This window comes from Magnolia sinica, chromosome 2 (genome assembly GCF_029962835.1).
Source record: "Magnolia sinica isolate HGM2019 chromosome 2, MsV1, whole genome shotgun sequence".
Classification (NCBI taxonomy): domain Eukaryota; kingdom Viridiplantae; phylum Streptophyta; class Magnoliopsida; order Magnoliales; family Magnoliaceae; genus Magnolia; species Magnolia sinica.
The window spans coordinates 23,898,888-23,916,361 of record NC_080574.1 but is presented as its reverse complement, the minus strand read 5'-3'; the positions used below and the strand labels follow the sequence as shown (position 1 = coordinate 23,916,361).

Sequence of the window (17,474 nt, the reverse complement as noted above, 5' to 3'; positions counted from 1 at the left end):
CATGTTTGAAAACTACATTAGGAAGTAAGGTGGGGCCCACATGATGTTTGTGAGGAATCCACCCCGTCCATCTGTTTTGTGAGATCATTTTAGGGCATGCTACTAAAATTCAAGCGGATCTAAAACTCAAGTGGGCCATACGAGAGGAAATGGTGGGGAAAGAATTTCCTATTGTTGAAACCTTCACGAGCTCCACCTAGATGTTTATACGTCATCCCAATTGTGTATAAGGTCATTCCTGCCAGATGAATTGACAACACAAAAAACCTTAGCATGATATAAATCTTTTGTGGCCATATGAATGTTTCAATGGTGGTCACTCAATCCCCATTGTTTTCTCTCGCGTGGCCCAGTTGAATTTTAAATTTACCTCATTTTTTATCGCATGCCCTAAAATGATCTTTTAAAATAGATGGACGGAATTGATTCCTCCAAAATACCAAGGTGGGCCTCACCTCATTTCCCAGCATAAGAACTTCCTACCTAAAAGCTTTTAGGAGGAAATCTCATGGATTTCGGAAATCCTGGTTGAGTGGATTGAATTGCGGAAATCCCTCCCAAACCCTCCATACTCCATGCGCAGAAACCTATGATGAACCAAACAATAAATGATTTTTCTTACCATGGGATTTGAAGTCTCATCCCACTTAATATCGGCTAATCCCTTACGCCAAACAAGCCCTAAATTCTATCAAATCATCCGCCGTCAGGCCTACGTTATCTAGCCTGAGTTGGGTCATGGCCAAGACTCCGCCAAGGACTACAAAGACCTCGACATTCATATAGCGAGTGCAACCATAAAGCCATGGGCCCACCATGTTCTCTGTTGGATGTCAACTTCATCGATTAGGTGGGCCCCTCAATTTTAGGTAAAGCCTATGGCCAAAAATTTGTCGAATCCATGACTCCAGTTACCACACCAAAGGGAACAATGGGGTTTGGATGCCAACCATATTTGTGTTTAGGTCCACCATAGTGAATATATTTCAGCAGGCACGTTCATTGTGTGTGACCCACTGGGGAAAATTTGCAAATCAACTTGATCCAGAGCTCATGTAGACCGCCGCATTAACTTAGACGTTTTAAGCGCAATTTCCAGTGATTTGGCCCATCTGAGTTTGAAATGAGACTGATATTTTGAATGTGTGGTGAACATAGGGATGGGGCTTAAAGAGCTTGGGTGTTGTAAGCACAACGCAAAACATGTACTCAGACCATTTCGGTTGAGTACTTCTCTTCACTTCATATTAAAATGCCAAATTTTAACCATTTGTATTTTCCATTGTTGCTTTAAAGGTCAATTATCTAATGGATACGATCACAAGAATTATTCACTACGAATATTAGGTAAAACTAGAAAGATAGCCTCGAATGACGAGTGATCACCAATGACAAGTGTTGAGATTTGATAATCTTGAATTACAGATTTATAATTACTATAAAATAAAAGGAAATAGAAAGCTGAAAAATATAACATTAATGATAGGCTTAAGCATTTGTGATTACACTTAAAGTGTTATTCTCTCATTTTCAAAGTAATTGAGACTGTTGACAAGTTGCAGATAAATAGCTTTCGAGATACAACGAGTCTGTGTGTGGTTTTGCGTTCTGTGGAGCCGTTTAAGAGGCCTTGTGTAACTGCTCATATAGTAATTAATCATACCATGTAGAAACTGTTGCATGTGGCTAACCTAACAGTAAAAAACAACTAGCCATCGTGTCGAAACGGCTAGCATGCAATTACTCTCCCACATGCAAAACAGTCATAAATTACTGAAAACAGTTAGTTTCTCACCAATAGTCAGAAATAGTCTATTATATTCATGATTATAGACCAAAATGTCAAGTCGCCTATGCCTATATAAACAAAGCTTTGGTGATTCATTCCATTATCACAAACAAATTGTCTCATTTTTCATGTAAATCGGCAACCTTCAAGTGTTCTCTAATCAAGCAGTAGGTTCACAAGAACCGGACCATACCAATATAGTGGTTTAATCCAACAAAGCTAATCTTCATTTTTTCTTTTTTCTTTTTCATTTGAGAATTTTCTTTTTAATTTTCATCTGTCAATAAAACTCTCTTTACAAAATTTCATCAATGGTTTATTTGTGCGTAATGAATGCATAACCATGCATAGACTTATTGTATCCTGAAAGTTATTTGCATATAATCTATCAATAGTCTCAATTATTTTGAAAACGAGTGAATAATACTTTAAGGACATTATAATTACACATGTTTCAGCCTCTTTTCTATATTATATTTTTCAATTTCTTATATCATTCTATTTTACAAAAATTATGAATTCATAATTTGAGATTATCAAATCTCAAGAACATGTGTATCGTGGAGAAATGACTTTTCATATTCAAATTCTATAATCTTTTATTTTTATCGAGATCCAAAGTTACCTTTCGAATGGTCAGTATCGTCTTGTCGACTCGCAGATTGGGTACTCTCCCCACGACTCCAACTGGAAACAGACGGGACCCTTGAAGAGCTACCACGGTGTATAGGTTTTATCCACACTGTTCATCCATTTTCGGTTACAAGCCAAAAACTGAGTCGGCTCTAATGATCAAGAGGACCACAGGAAGCAGCAGTGACAGCGACACCCACCATTGAAACATTCCTGATCTCGCTGTAATGGTTAATTTCCATCCAACCTGTTCATAAGGTCACATAGGCTTGGATGAAGCGAAACGCAAATATGAGCATGGTACAAACCTTCTGTGGCCCCAACAAGTTTTCAACGGTAAGTGTTTAATCTCCACTGTGTGGTCCACTTCGGCCTTAAATCTGTCTATTTTTAACCGAAGACTTAAAATGATCTGGAAAAAATTTATAGACGGTGTAGATAAAACCCATACATCACGGTGTCCCCTACGCAATCCGCGTCCGTCTTGTTGATGAACTTGTGCTCGCGTGCATAAATGTCGGCCATGGGACGGACGTTCGAGGATCCAACATGCACCCAGAGGTCCATCCACACTCGACGGATCGAAACAACCTATTCAAAAGAAAATATTTAAAAAAAAAAAAAAAAAAACTGAATTTCCTCCTGAACCGGAGATCGAGATCTGAGAGGATTCTGGTTGCCACGTGGCATAACCGACGGCGGAGATCTAGAGGCCAATGGGAGTCTGAGGCGGCCACGTCACCTCCGTACGACTGAGTTCCTCAGAAACGCCAACGAAGATTTTAAACCGACATTGACTCCACACACCGCCTTACTGGTCAAAATTTTGAAAAGGGCGCGTGGCGTGAGGGGTGCTTTGTAAATTACACATGACCACAGGGTCATATTTTACTAAAGGACATGGCATGGCACGTGCAGTGCACGTGATAGAAAAAAGACAGAGGTGCGAAAGTTCTATGAAAAAGTTGCGTAGTAAGATACATGCAAAAAGATAGATGGGAGGGAAGTGGATTTCCTGCAAAGCCACTGTTGTTGGAAACGGATTGGCTACTCCCCCTGCCTCGGTGCACTGTGGACCCCACTATGATGTATGTGTTTCATCCATTCCGTTCATCCATTTTTATGGATCATTTTAGGGCTTTCTATGAAAAATTGAGCGGGATATAAGTCTTAGGTGGACCACACCACCGGAAAACAATAGTGATTGGATATCCAAAATTAAAACCCTCCTAAGGCCCAATGTACTGTTTATTTGAAATCCAATCTTTTGACTAGGTCATAAAGGTCCAGATGAATGGAAAAAACAAAGATCAGATTGATCCAAAACTTTTATGGCCCCCAAAAGTTTTTTAATGGTCGACGCTCATTCAACACTGTTTCTTGTAATGTGTTTCACTTGACATTTGTATATAACTCATTTTTTGTCTCATATCATAAAATAATCTGGAAAAATAGATGGACCAAATGGATGAAATACATACATTATGTTGAGGCCCACAGAGCACCGAGCACCAGCCATTGGCTGGTGGCAGGAGGAGTAGCCAATCCGTTCCCACTGATGTTACTCTATGCAGGAAGCGGATTTCCTGCCAAAGGCTTTCGCAGGAAGTTCCTGCGCTGGCAACCCAGGTGGAGCCCACTATGATGTTTGTGAGAAATCTTATTCGTCCATTCATTTTTTGAGTTCAATTCAGGACATGTAGTTCCAGAGCTCAAGTGGGCCAAAAACGTGATAATTGAACGTCCACATTTGCAATATTGTGCACCAGAAGTTTTGAGTCATGCTAATATTTGTGATTCAATTCATCCCAGTAGGAATGAAGTTATTAACCGTATGGATGGCTTGTAAACATCACTGACAAACCAAGGTATATTTTAACGGTAGGAATTTCCCTAACCATATTTTCCTTTAATACGGCCCACTTAAGCTTTGGATACGTTTCATTTTTGGCATCATATACTAAAATATACTCAAAAAACGGATGGACGGGTAGTATTTCTCACAAATATCACAGTGGGCCCACATTGGTTCCCAGCGCAGGAACTTCCTGCAAAAGCCTTTGGAGATCCGCGACGCGGCTTCCGCGGATCCTGGCCCCCATCGATGTAGGTGGGCCCTGACAGTGAGATCTATTGTGATATATGTGGCTACATCCACACCGTCCATCCACATTAAAAGCCCATTTTAGGACATGATCTAAAAAATGAAGTAGATCCAAATCTCAGATGGAGCATGATACAGGAAACTGTGGCAATTGACCATTAAAACATTCTTGTGGACTGCAAAATCTTTCGATCAAGATGATATTTGTGGTCTCTTCATCTAGATCTTTGTAACCTTATCAACAGATTGGATGACAAATAAACATTCCGGTAGAATATATGAAGATTTTAATAGTAGGAATTTAGTCATAATTGTTTCTTGTGGTTGGTACACCTAATCTTTGGGTAAGCTTCATTTTTGGAATTATGCCCTAAAATGAGCTTTCAAAATGGTTGGACGGTGTGGATTTAAGACAATGGGTCCCACACGCATATAGAATACATACATCAAGGTGGGCCCACAATTAAAAAGACACTTTTCATCAAATACTAATTCCATCTACCTCCAATTACACACACACACACATACACACACACACACACATATATCCACTCAATAACCTCCTGATACACCCTAAATATAAGGTGGCAAACTACACCTTACATCAGATATGGCCCATTATCGATAAGGATGTTTATTTCAACTTCGATCAAACTAAGGTCTAATTTAAATATTGATTGATCAATGTCTAGGCAAAATTCTCAACAGGCTACTCCCGGTTGATCTTGAGAGATTACTCGCGGAGTTATGCATTAACAGCCGGCCGCCTGAGTCTAACCTTAATAAGATCCACTCCATCTATCAGGTACACCACTCGTTGTTAACCATAGAACTATTTAAATAATAAGAATCATATAATGACCGCCTATTTAAGTGGGCAAAACCATAAAGAAAAGTTGAGATGGAACGCTCACCATTATTTTTGTAGTGGGCCACGGTGTTGTTCATATGGCATCTAACCCATTCATCTGATTTGTCTTGATTGGGAGAAAGACTTGTTAAAAAAAAAGTATAGTATTCAAAACTCAAGTAAGCCATGCCATATTAATTTAGTGATTTTAGGTACAATCTTATAGAGTGCCTAAAGAATATTGAGCAGGGGTGATGCACCTGATGGACAGTACAGATTTCTTGTGACCCCACGCTAGCTAGAGAAAGTAGGGCACAGCGTCCGGGCTTAATTGGATCCCTGACTGTAGTGCCCACCATGATGTATTTGCCTTACATCTGCTGTATCCATCCATTTTCACATCTCATTATAGTGAATGATCCAAAAAATAATGTAGATTTAAATCTTGAGTGGACCACATCACCAAAAGTAAAATTAACTATTAAAAATGTCTCATTGGCCACGACAAATTTTACAAGTTGATAGTAGTGTGGTCCCTTCACCCGGGACGCGGATTAGATACTTACAGGTTGGAGCAGGGAGACTCGCTATGAAGTGATGTCACCAGGTTATGTGGGACCCACCATGATATATGCATTATATCCACAACGTTTATTTATTTGGAAATATTATTTTAAGGCATGACCCAGAGAACGAGGTAGATACAAAGCTTTAGTGGACCCACCACAGAATATACAGTAAGATTGATGCCCACCGTTGAAACCTTTTTAATGCCCACCATGATGTTTTTTGGAAATCAAACCTGTTCAAAAGTTAATAAAGACATTAAAGAAGGGAAAACACAAATATACGAAAACTTTTTTGGCCTTTAGAAGTTTTTAATGGTGGTGTCATTCTCCCCACTGTTTTCTGTTGCGGGGTCCACTTGAGCTTTGGATGTGACTCATTCTTTGGATCTTACCCTAAAATGATCTCTCCAGATGGATGGACGGCGTGGATACAAAACATACACCATGGTGGGGTCCACAGAACTTGGTGACGTCACTTCAGTAGCAGTCTCTCTGCTCAACCTGTAAGTAGCCCATCCGCGCCCGCCTTTGTGCCCTTATCAACCGACCGGATGGTAATAAAAAGGATCAAGTTGATAGTCATGTGGTCCCTTCGCATAGGTCTTTGTAACCTGGTTAACAGGCTGGATGGTAAATAAAATTTATGTAGCCTGTAGAAAGTTTTTAATGGTCGGTATTTCATCTCCACTGTTTCTTGTGTGGTGTGGTCCATATAAGACTCAGATATAATTCATTTTTTAGATCATGCCCTAAAATAATATTTGAAAACGGATGGACGGAGTGGATGTAAGGAAAATAAATCATGCGGGCCCCATAGTCAAGAATCTACCGACCTCGGTGGATCCCGCGCCCGAGAAAGTAACCCCGCCGGGGACTAAGGAAATGGTTGGCCGGCGTTTTCCAAATTCAAATCACGATGGCACTCCTGTAATTGTAACCAACCACGAAAATTTTCGTTTACCCATTCAAAATATTATCCGGAACGAGCATACCTGACCGCGGAATCGCGATGTGGATGGTACTCTGACCGTGGGGCCACATAAATATATGCGTTGTATATCTACCCCGTCCATCCGTATTTACAAATCATTCTATTGCAGTATACCAAAAATGAAGAAGATACCTTATCAAGTGGACCACATTAAAGGAAAAAAGCGTTAAACGGCTATTAAAAACTTTTTGTCTGCTAGATCAAGTTTATATTTTTGTTTTCACTCTATCCAATTATTTGTAACCTTATTAACAAGTTGGATGCAAATAAACAATACAGTGGCTTCTAGAAAGTTTTTAATGGTGGGTGTTTAATGACCACAATTTCCTGTGGTGTGGTCCAGCTGAGATTTGTATCTGCTTCATTTTTTAAGTAATGTTATAAAGTTAGTTGGAAAAACGGATGAACGCGTGGATTTACAATGCGTAGATCAAGATGGCCCACGGTGAGGGTACCCATCTCCATCGCTTGTTACGGGTTCAGCAAGTCGCGCTCTTCCGAAACCGCCTCTTCGCGAATCAAGAAAAAGAAATAAACTAATAATATTTCACCAAAAATTGAGGCTGTTCGAGTAATTTCGTCCAAACTTTTATTCTATCTAAATCCATAAATAAAACAGGAAATACGTCGTAGAAAGAAAAAGAGGTCAGTTTAGTAATTGCAGCCGGGCGTGGCTTCGGTGTATCCTGACTGTACGGACAACCGTAATCTATTTTCCTTGCATCGCTACCGTTCGTATACTTTAACATATCATTTTAGATCATGATTCCAAAAAATGAAATAGATACAAATCTCCAGTGGACAACAGAATAGGAAACAGTGGTGGTTAACCATTAAAAACTTCTTGTGGGCCGCTAAAGTTTTAGATCGAGCTCATATTTGTGTGTCCTCTTAATACAGGTCTTTGTGACCGTACCGACCGGTTCGATGGCAAATAAGCATTCACATGGCCCCAAGAAAATTTTAATGGCACGAATTCAATCACCACTATTGCTTGCGGCGTGGTCCACGTAAGATTGCATCTGCTTCATTTTTGTGACACTGCCCTAAAATGAGCTATCAAAACTGACGAACGGCGTGGATGTAAGGCTCATACATTATGGTCGGATGCACCAACCTCGGTGGATCCGGGGATCACCGAAGCCGCACCAACTGCGGCATATCGTTCATAGATGGATTCCCGACGAGAGATGCCAGGCGGACTCGGATTCGGCAGGCGACCCTTCGAGTACCGAGGTCGGTATGGTGGGCCCCACAATGATGTATGTGTTTCATCCATGCCGTCCATCCATTTTTCAGCTCATTTTTTAGAAATAACCCATAAATAAGATAAATCCAAATTTATCATGGACATGTTGATTGAACGCCCACCATTGAAAACTTCTCTGGGGCACAAAAGTTTTGGATCAAGATGATATTTGTGTTTTCCCTTCATCCAGGTCCATGTGACCTAATCAACAGGTTAGATGGTAAATAAGCATTACGACGGACCTTGGAATCTTTTAATGGTGGGCGTTCAATCACCATTGTTTCTTGTGGTGTCCACCTGGTATTTTCATCTGCCTCATTTCTGGGATCATGCACTAGAATGAGCTGGAAAGATGGATGGACGGCCTGGATAAAACATATACATCATCATGATTGGCCAACAAAGCTTTTCGAGTAGGGGTCACTACCCAATCCCAATCCTGTCCGCACATCTCAAACGTAAACATGTCCAGTGTATTGTAATCCATAACGTCCATTTGGTGATTGCAACTACGGATTGGGAATTAACCAAATAACACTCCCAATCAGACAATCATAACCACTAGAACAGCGGAATTCTTGTTAATATACGGACGGTGCCTATTTCAAGCGATCAGATATGATAGATACGATCATCGGTCTAAACGTTATTTTACTTTTTGGGCCATCCATGGTGGCATCTACCGTAACAACGATTCGATCATAATATATATGTCCACGCATGAGATGGATGGGAGTGTATGAACTTTCCAAAGTCTATACGCGACGGACAGAAACGGCCTCTACTTTTAAAAGGACAATTACACAAGGGTACCAAAGAGAACGAAATTTACAACCACCGCCTCTCTTTCCCAATCCCCGAAAAAAGAAAGAAAGAAAACGCAATCAGGACACACCTCTTTTCCAACCTCCTTTTTCTATATACAGGAAACCCTAACCCTAATCGTAACTATAGTTCTCTCCCTCTTTCCGCCTCCACCAAAAGACAACGAAAGAGAAATTAAACGAATAGAACCCTCCCTTTTTCCATCATCCACCAAACGTATTGCAGAAACCCGCCTTCCGACCAAAGATTCCGGTCACCTTCGACGTGAAATCTCCAGATCCGGCCGAACCCTTCCCGTTATCTTAACCACACCATGGTTGTTAACGGCCGCCCTCTCAAGCGGATGAAGAGGCGCGTGACCGCCGACCTTTATGATTTTCTGACGTTCCCCGCCGCCGGAGACGGGTTCTCCGGCGGCCTCGATGGGCCGTTCCGTTCGAACGTGCGGTCGTTCCTCTCGAGGTACGCGCGTCTGCCGCCCCCCTCGTCGCTCTTCGCGCCTGCCGTTTTCCCCCACCTGTTGACATGGCAGATCGCCTTCCGGATCGGGGATGTCGACGGCCTGGATCCGACGTCGGCGGCGGGGGCGGCCGTCGCCCTCGATGTTGTGGAGGAGGACGTGACGCGATCCAGATCCGTATACTGCGACCAGTGCCGAGTCGTTGGTGAGTCGAATCACTGATTCGATCTGCTATCTATTATTATCCCTTCTCTTTTCCTCGACTCGCTAGACCGGGTTCACCGAATCGATAACCTCTGTTTGTCTTTTCTCGTCTCAGGAACCGAATCGATAACCACTGTTTGTCTGTTCTCGTCTATTTCATGAGCCTTTGGTTCGTGCGTCAGATCCCGGCTACCGAGATCTGACCTGATACCGGTCCGATAGCTGTTTCCACGGAGACAGCTGGCCGGTCCTTTTCACGGGACGCGTAGTAGTTTCATGACAAATGAGATACTCCGCGGGCTACCGTAACACGGTAGTACCCCAATTGAAATAAAAGGCGGGCCATTCTGGTGTTCCATGTATCTTCAAAAAAAAACAAGACGATAATGAGTAAAAGCGGACGCACTGCATAGAACGCGCGTGTAGGTTCCGTGGTCCGCATTTAGCTTCCGTAGACCTGTGGACTACGAGAATGGAAATAAAATGCTGTTGACCTTTTGGTCGCGTGGCTCAAATAGAAGTGGGTGTGACGTGTTTAACTTCAGACGCGTCTGTTCTCATATTAATTAATCAGGAAACGATTCCATTCCAACCAATTCGATTCGTTACTCAAATTGAAATTAGCCACCCAATAGAACCGTCTTCCTGTCAGGACAAAGACGAATTTGCTCTCTCCATTTCAAGCATGCATCTTCTCCCCCCTTCTGCAGAGACTCCAAAAGAGGAGGGCATTTTAGTCGCATGAATTTTAGCTGTCCATCCCCTCATGATTCATGGGTTGCGTCTTTAGAACTCGCAAAACCTACGCACCTGCTACTCATCTTTGCAAACACCTCATGTGCGTGCCTGCAGAAATTTTGAATTGACATTCATCTAACCAAAAAAATAGACCATCCAAATCATTGGGCCTTTGGTAGATTGGCGATTTGACTAGATGATCTAACCTCGGATTGGTGGACAATTGTTTGTCGATATCCGACTATTGTACGATTTGTGTGTTCATGTGTTTTTTATTACCATCACACTCCACCAGAGTTTTTCTCCATAAATAATGGATCTGTTCTCAGACACGAAGAGTCAATTGTGAAAGTACGATGTATACTTATAGTATGATGCTTGGAAGCTGAGATGGGTATGTAATGTTTCAGGCTGGAGTGGTCATCCTGTATGTGCGAAGCGTTACCATTTCATAATTCGGGTCAACAATGATGGCTCTTTTGATGGTTATCAGAAGAGCTGCACAAGATGCGGAGTTTTGCTGCATTCCTCGGATTTGAGGTGAATATCCAATACATTTTCCTTTCATTTCTTTTATTTATTTTATATGATGTGAATGGACTCTTTTGATCACTTGTGAAATGGGCATTTTCCAATTTTTCAAGAAAGTTTGATATTGATTCTTTTTACAATGATGCTTATCCATTACCCAATGCTGATATGTTTTGGAGGTTCATGTCCTAAAAGATCACACTAATCAGCTGTGAATGTGTATTCATGTCAATGTTTCTGGTGTGTTTGGGATTTTACAGTGGGATTGGTTGAATGCATATTTTCTTTAATATCTTAAGAAACTGTAGTTTGTGATTTTATTGACCCAAACAATCCTTTATGTATTATCCACTCTGCCATGCAAAACTAGATGACATTTGTGTAGTTTATCTGCCACCTAGTGTGCTGCTGCAGCAAGGCTTGATCTACGTTCCTGAGCTTATGCTCTCAATTGCCTCAAATAGTGTTGTACAATCTTGGTGATTCCCTGTAAGTGCAACCCATGGATGAACTGAGAGATTTCACTGATGGCCCCAGATATGTGGCAAGTTTTGACTTCTACAATTGATACTGGACATGGTTGCAAGTGTTATGGGTTAATGGCCAATTTGTCATTGGGTGATTTCGTCTTGAACTCGATATATTGTCTGGGGCTGCAAGAGAGTTTAAACCAGAATGGAAATAATATTTCATTCTATTCAAGTACTAGAAATGAATGAGATACACTTGAAACCAGAAATTCGCATGTATGGTCCTGGAATATGGGTATCTAATGTAGCATGTAAATCTGTATATCCAGCATGGGGCGCGGAAGGTTGTTTTACCCATTTGTTCTGGGAGGAATAACCTCTCTATTGCTGCAGGGACATTGGGCAGATTAGTTGGTCTATTCCATCTTAGTGTTGGCTCATCCCAACATCCATACAAAGGATTACACATGGGTAATATTGAAACTGTCCTTTCCAGAATTATCGCTGCTGTCCTTTTGCAGCTTCAGTTGTTGCTGGAACTATGTGGTATGGTTAAGCAGCTACTCCAATCAAATTATTTGGTCCCGACTCCCACTTGGTATCAGTGTTTTCTAGGATACTTCTGGGAAGAAATATATCAAAGGGTTGGCAACAGGCTAGCTGAAGAAAATCTGGGTTTGTTGGGATTTTTCTGGGCAGAAAATGTCCTGCCTTTGGACATTTCCTCGGTACCTCCTCTTCCAAATGAACCCTTGCATGTTTTGATGTAAATGCACCTGGGTACCATATAGTGCGATCCCTGAAACTGTCCATCACAGCGGCAATCAGTGAGATGCAAAGTTAGCTAATTGGAGCCTTTTTATTAGATTCCCATTGAAATGCCATGTAACATAGACATGGAAGCGCTCTGGTAGATGTGTTCGCTTCCATATCTCTCCATAGTCTGTTACTTGCTGCAAATTGATGGGAAAATACCTTATCAGGAAACATTATAAAACTAAAGCAAGTCTGCAAATAGTTTGAAAATGGTGGCATTGTTTGTCTGAGGAAGAAAAGTGGAAAACTACCTGCCCAGCTGGGTTTCTGTCCAGTGATGACCCCCAATACTACTTGAGTTTGAAACAGAGTGACCACACTGACATGTTCATCCTTGTATTGATTTGGGGCACTTTGCAATTTAGGAGCAGCTGGGACATACTGTCCATCGAAAAGGATTTTGTGGTTGTTTGAAATGAGTCGGACCACCTCTGTTCTCTGTTCCTTAGATTGAGAAACGTAAACATGTCCCAGCTTGGCTAGACAGCATTTTTCTTCTGCTCAAAAGGATTTCATGTATGTCAGGGAGAAATATCAACTGGTGAAATTGGTTGCATAATCATGGAGTGCACTCAAAGTCCAAGCACATTCTTCCAGAAATGGGTTGGAGCAGATTCAACCACGGGTAACCCCTAACGGAAATTAGGGGATCAATGGAAGAGGGTCTGGAAGTTGAAAGGGTAGTTTTGCTAACTCTTTCATGTGGCTTGTTGCTCATGGCAGACCTACTGGTGAGAGGCTGAAATCTAAAGGTGTTGCATAGGGGGCACCAACCAAGTGCCTGAGTTGTTACAGGGAGGGAAGGATGGAATCCTATCAATATCCTATCCCAGAAAGGGCTCAACCATTTGGGGTTCTGATCTTTTCTGGAAGTTCTATGGTCTTCCTGAGAGGCTGTGGATTGAGATTGCGTGATCAACTCTCAGGTCTGTAATGCTATACCCCAAAGCCCATGCTGCACAGGCATGTACCTCTTTATGTATTTATTGTAACTTCTTTCCATTAATATTTCAAATACATAATAGGGTAGTTGTCATAGGTTTTGATTTCGTTGTTACATTGATTTGAATTGCAGCTCACAGCGGGATTCATAACAGTTGTTTGAGTTGCCTCTAAAGCTATGTCAGCGAACAGAAGGGTAGAACTGCAGCTTCTCTGTGCTTACTCTGGAACAAATCTTCATGTGCTACTAATTGTCCCCTATGCCCCAAGGTCCTTTGCTGCATGAGTCTTTTGTGAGAGAATATTTCAGTGTTTACTCTAGCAACAGACATTAAACTATCATGTAAAAGGAAAGGTTATCTGATAGCACCAATCAACTATATTATGTAATGGTGGAGAGAGATTATCTGATATCTTTCAAAAAAAAGAAAGAAAGAAAAAGAAAGAGTGAAGAAAAAGAAAGCATCTGATATCACCGATCACACTATTATGTAATGACAGAGGGAAAGAACATCTGATAGCAATTGTTACTGGCTAGGCATGTTAGCCATATGCATATAGATGTGCTATTTATTTATAGCATTTCAATGATTGCTTTTTACTGGTCACTTTGATTGGCTGATGGATTGATTGATAAGCGATGCAATTCTAGAGCAAGCACTTGTCCTGGAAATATAATCAAATTTTTATGACATTTTGTTGTTGGTTAAATCTTCTTCTCCATATGCTTTGAGCAGAAAATTTCTGGATTTCAATCCGAGTATCAGGAAAAGATTATTGATTATGTGGCATGTTTGTTGTATGGAAACTGTGTTTGATGCAAGCAATTCATGGAAGCAGTTCTGCTTAGTTCCAGTAACAATGTGACCATAATACCTCCCTTAGATAAGGTGACCTGTTTTCTAATCTAACAGTGGCAAATTGTGTGCAGGTGCAAATCTTGTCACTATGAGATCACTGCAGATGACTTGGAAGATTGGATGTATCACCAGTTGGAAGCTACAACCCACCTTTTGCATGGTGTGGTCCACACGAATGGCTATGGCCACCTCCTTCGAGTTAATGGAAGGGAAGGTGGCTCTAAGTTTCTCTCAGGGTGTGATATCATGGACTTTTGGGATCGACTATGTAAAATGCTCAGAGTCAGGTGAGAGACTCCTGTTGTTGCATGCCTACACACTTCTTTACATCTGTTTTTCTTTTTCTTTTTCCTTTCTTCTTTTAATTTGTTAATATTAGTTATTTTCAAATATCTGGGTACTTGAAAGCGCAGTTATTGTGACATCTCCTCATTCATGTTGGTAGCTCTCCCTGCTAAACATTTGACTTCTTCTCATTAGTATGGTATCTATTGATCTGTTTTAGGTATCGATTCACCTTTTGTAGGGAACACTGAGAAGACATAATATCCCTAGCTATGTAGGAATGGTTTCCATTCTTTGAGGAAAAAATATTTAGAATAAAAGAAAAAAAAAGGGGCATGACTTGAACCATCCATCTTGGGTTGGTTATTTTGTCACTGGATTCTGTTGGATATTTTGGTTGAGTTCCTGCCCTATGTCATCAACGGTCTGGACACTCGCATGGTTCAGCTGTTGCTCATCAAACTATTATGGCTGAAACCAAGCTATTTTTGTTGGCGATAGTTCATTGTCTGAATTCTGGAATTCTCAGAATCTTGATGGTGGTGAATGGCTCTCTCATTTGGGCATTTTGGACCTCATTATGAAATGAATTATCTCACTGACGCAGTTGCATATTTCAAAATATTCTTGCAATCAGGAGATTCTATCATCTTTAGAGTCTGTCTTATCGTAATCAGATTGTTTCTTTGTTTTTGTATCTGAGATGGTTTATGCCTGAACAGGTGGTGTCTTCTTTAGAAGTTATCTTTAAATCTTGCCTTTTTCCTTCAAAGCCAACCCCTAAGAAAGATGGGATTTTGCATATTAAAAAAAGTACTTTTTGCCAAGAAAAAAAAATTTTAAAAAAAACTTTTGTATATAGTGCTTGCCTCAGTAGGAGGCTTTATTTCATCTAGGCCCGCCAAAAGAGAAGGCTCTATTGCCATTTGGTTTTGATGACAAATCTTCTTCTTAATTTACAGGAAGATCAGTGTGATGGACGTGTCAAAGAAATACGGCTTGGAATATCGTCTATTGCATGCCATCACTAATGGCCACCCTTGGTATGGCAATTGGGGCTATGAGTTTGGTGCTGGGAGCTATGCTCTCACTGCCAATGCATACCAGAAGGCGGTTAATGCCATCTCTACCATGCCATTGGCCCCTTTCTTTACCCATACACGTGCTCCCCCAACCCACCTCCAGGATGTGGTTGCATTCTACTGGTCTCTCTCTGAGAGGCGTCTTGCTACCGTGAGAGATCTCTTCTGCTTTGTGATGGGTCTACTCCACGATGCCCACAAACAAGCAGCAGGACTTGCCTGCAAGAACTCAGGGAGCCATGCTGTGGTGCTGGATCGGTGGGTGGCAGGTGATATTGAGAGGGTGGAGCATGCCATGATCAAGGTCCTCCTTGCAGTTGGCACTTCCAGTTGGGTCACATGGCGGGCACTCAGAGGTGCTGTGTGTCGGGCTGGCCCGCCGGAGCTGCTTGATTACTGCCTGAAGGGGCTGGGTGGGAAATCATTTGATGGCAAGGTTGTGCATACCCGGTGCAATCCAGAAACGAATGTGGTTGAATACAGGTATCAGTGCCTACCAGTTTTATCTAAATTATCAAGCACTCTTTAACATTTATGGGCACATGAATGTTTGAAATAAAATCAAGCAGTCCTCTCTACATTCAATGGGTGGAAGTCCAAATCAGTGGCTTGGACCAACCGACCATTGGACTGGTTTCTTTGGCCCATTAATGTAAGTGCCCATCAGATGAGCGGTCCCAATCATTTATGCACTGAGTGATTGACAAATCAGAGATACAGGGCAGTGTTTAGCACTGGATAGCTCATCAACTTTCGTTTGTTGAAGTGGTTGATTTTGGTTTGTGTTTTCTTGTGCAGGGTGGAAGGTGAAAATAATGCTTTGAGAAACATCTCTGGTACTCCTATTTTGCCAAGCCAGAAAGTTGTTTCAGAAGATAAACTCCTACGTGATCTCAAGTTCTTATATGGTGCCCTTCTCCACCCGGAAACAATGCTGAGCTGCATGCCGCAGGCAATGCAAGAGCTCGCCCACAGCTCAGCTGTGAAGCTTCTTGACTGCAAGCAGTTTGTCAAGGACTACGACTCCGGTCTGTCCAAGGTGCCAAGCCCTTTTTTCATACGCGTGTCATGCCAAGTTGAGCTGGTTGATCAGCCAAAAGACTACACAGCCCCACCACCAGAGCTCATAGTCTTACCGATCACTGCCACTGTCACGGATCTTAAGATCGAGGCAACTAAAGCCTTCCAAGAAGCCTACGTTCTATTCAAGAGGTTTCAAGCTTTGGAGCTGCTTGATTATGGAAATGTGGATAATGGGACTCGTGTCAAGTTTCTTGTTGGCATGGTTGGAACAGTCAGGGTCAGGGGGCGGTGCCTTGGAAACAATGGGCTTCACCAGTTCCGTATGGAGAGGGGGACGGAGAGCTGGACAGTGGACTGCACATGTGGTGCCAAGGACGATGATGGGGAGAGAATGCTCGCGTGTGATTCATGTGGTGTGTGGCAGCACACGAGGTGTGCTGGGATCCATGATTTTGATACGGTGCCATCAAAGTTTGTTTGCAAGAGGTGTGGAAAGTCATCTAGGTCAGGGCCAGCTGTTGGCCGGCGCTGCAAAGAGCAGATGGCTGCGTCTATGGATGTTGGTGGTGGGTTGCAAGCACTGACAGCATTGCCTTTCAGCATTGGCTGAGAGATTGTTTTGTAGTTGTACAGTTTTTTTTTATTCGGAATGAATGTATAGCATGGTCGGTGGTGGAAGTAAGAATGAATGTTGGTATATATTTAGTTTCGAGAGTATTTTGTGAAGTGCGTTTTTTCTTAAGTGGTCGAACCTTTATTTATTAACTCGAGAGGCCAAAAAAAAATCTAAATTATTGGAGAGATTGCACGTACAACCAAAGTGAAACAAAGAAAAAATTATTGTAAAAACAGCACCGGAAAATGCATGGCAAACACTGCTGCTGAAAGTAAAATAAGGGGGGAAAAAACGAAAATATGGGCAAATGAGTACTTATCAGATTGCTGAAAATTGTAATTTGTTGTACCCTACCAAACCCACATGTTTAGTGCTTATTATTAGAATATATGATCTGATCTGTATTTTCATCCCACAGTAAAAGTTGGTTTAGTCAG

The 17,474-nt window shown here is 41.7% G+C and overlaps 1 protein-coding gene across 3 annotated transcripts; it reads left to right on the top strand.

The window, feature by feature from the left end:
- Positions 1-8,989: 8,989 nt before the first annotated feature.
- LOC131236677 (PHD finger protein At1g33420) lies at positions 8,990-17,131 on the top strand. Of its 3 annotated transcripts, none has more exons than XM_058233999.1 (5): positions 8,990-9,675; positions 10,823-10,952; positions 14,103-14,318; positions 15,279-15,881; positions 16,197-17,131. In XM_058233999.1, exons 1-5 carry the CDS (start codon positions 9,324-9,326, stop codon positions 17,029-17,031), a joined length of 2,136 nt encoding a protein of 711 aa, XP_058089982.1. In that variant the 5' UTR covers positions 8,990-9,323; the 3' UTR covers positions 17,032-17,131. The 3 variants fall into 3 exon arrangements, with proteins under 3 accessions (XP_058089982.1, XP_058089984.1, XP_058089983.1); XM_058234001.1 differs by lacking the exon at positions 8,990-9,675 and adding an exon at positions 13,305-13,441 and having other exon boundaries at positions 10,826-10,952; XM_058234000.1 differs by lacking the exons at positions 8,990-9,675; positions 10,823-10,952 and adding exons at positions 11,200-13,155; positions 13,305-13,441.
- The last annotated feature ends 343 nt before the right edge of the window (positions 17,132-17,474 follow it).

What these genes read in the sequence shown, in the direction of transcription:
- LOC131236677 (XM_058233999.1), top strand. Translation starts at nt 9,324, where the DNA reads ATGGTTGTTAACGGCCGCCCTCTCAAGCGGATGAAGAGGCGCGTGACC. An exon ending in CGACCAGTGCCGAGTCGTTG is followed by an intron (nt 9,676 to 10,822) that starts GTGAGTCGAATC and finishes GTAATGTTTCAG; the next exon opens with GCTGGAGTGGTCATCCTGTA. An exon ending in CTGCATTCCTCGGATTTGAG is followed by an intron (nt 10,953 to 14,102) that starts GTGAATATCCAA and finishes AATTGTGTGCAG; the next exon opens with GTGCAAATCTTGTCACTATG.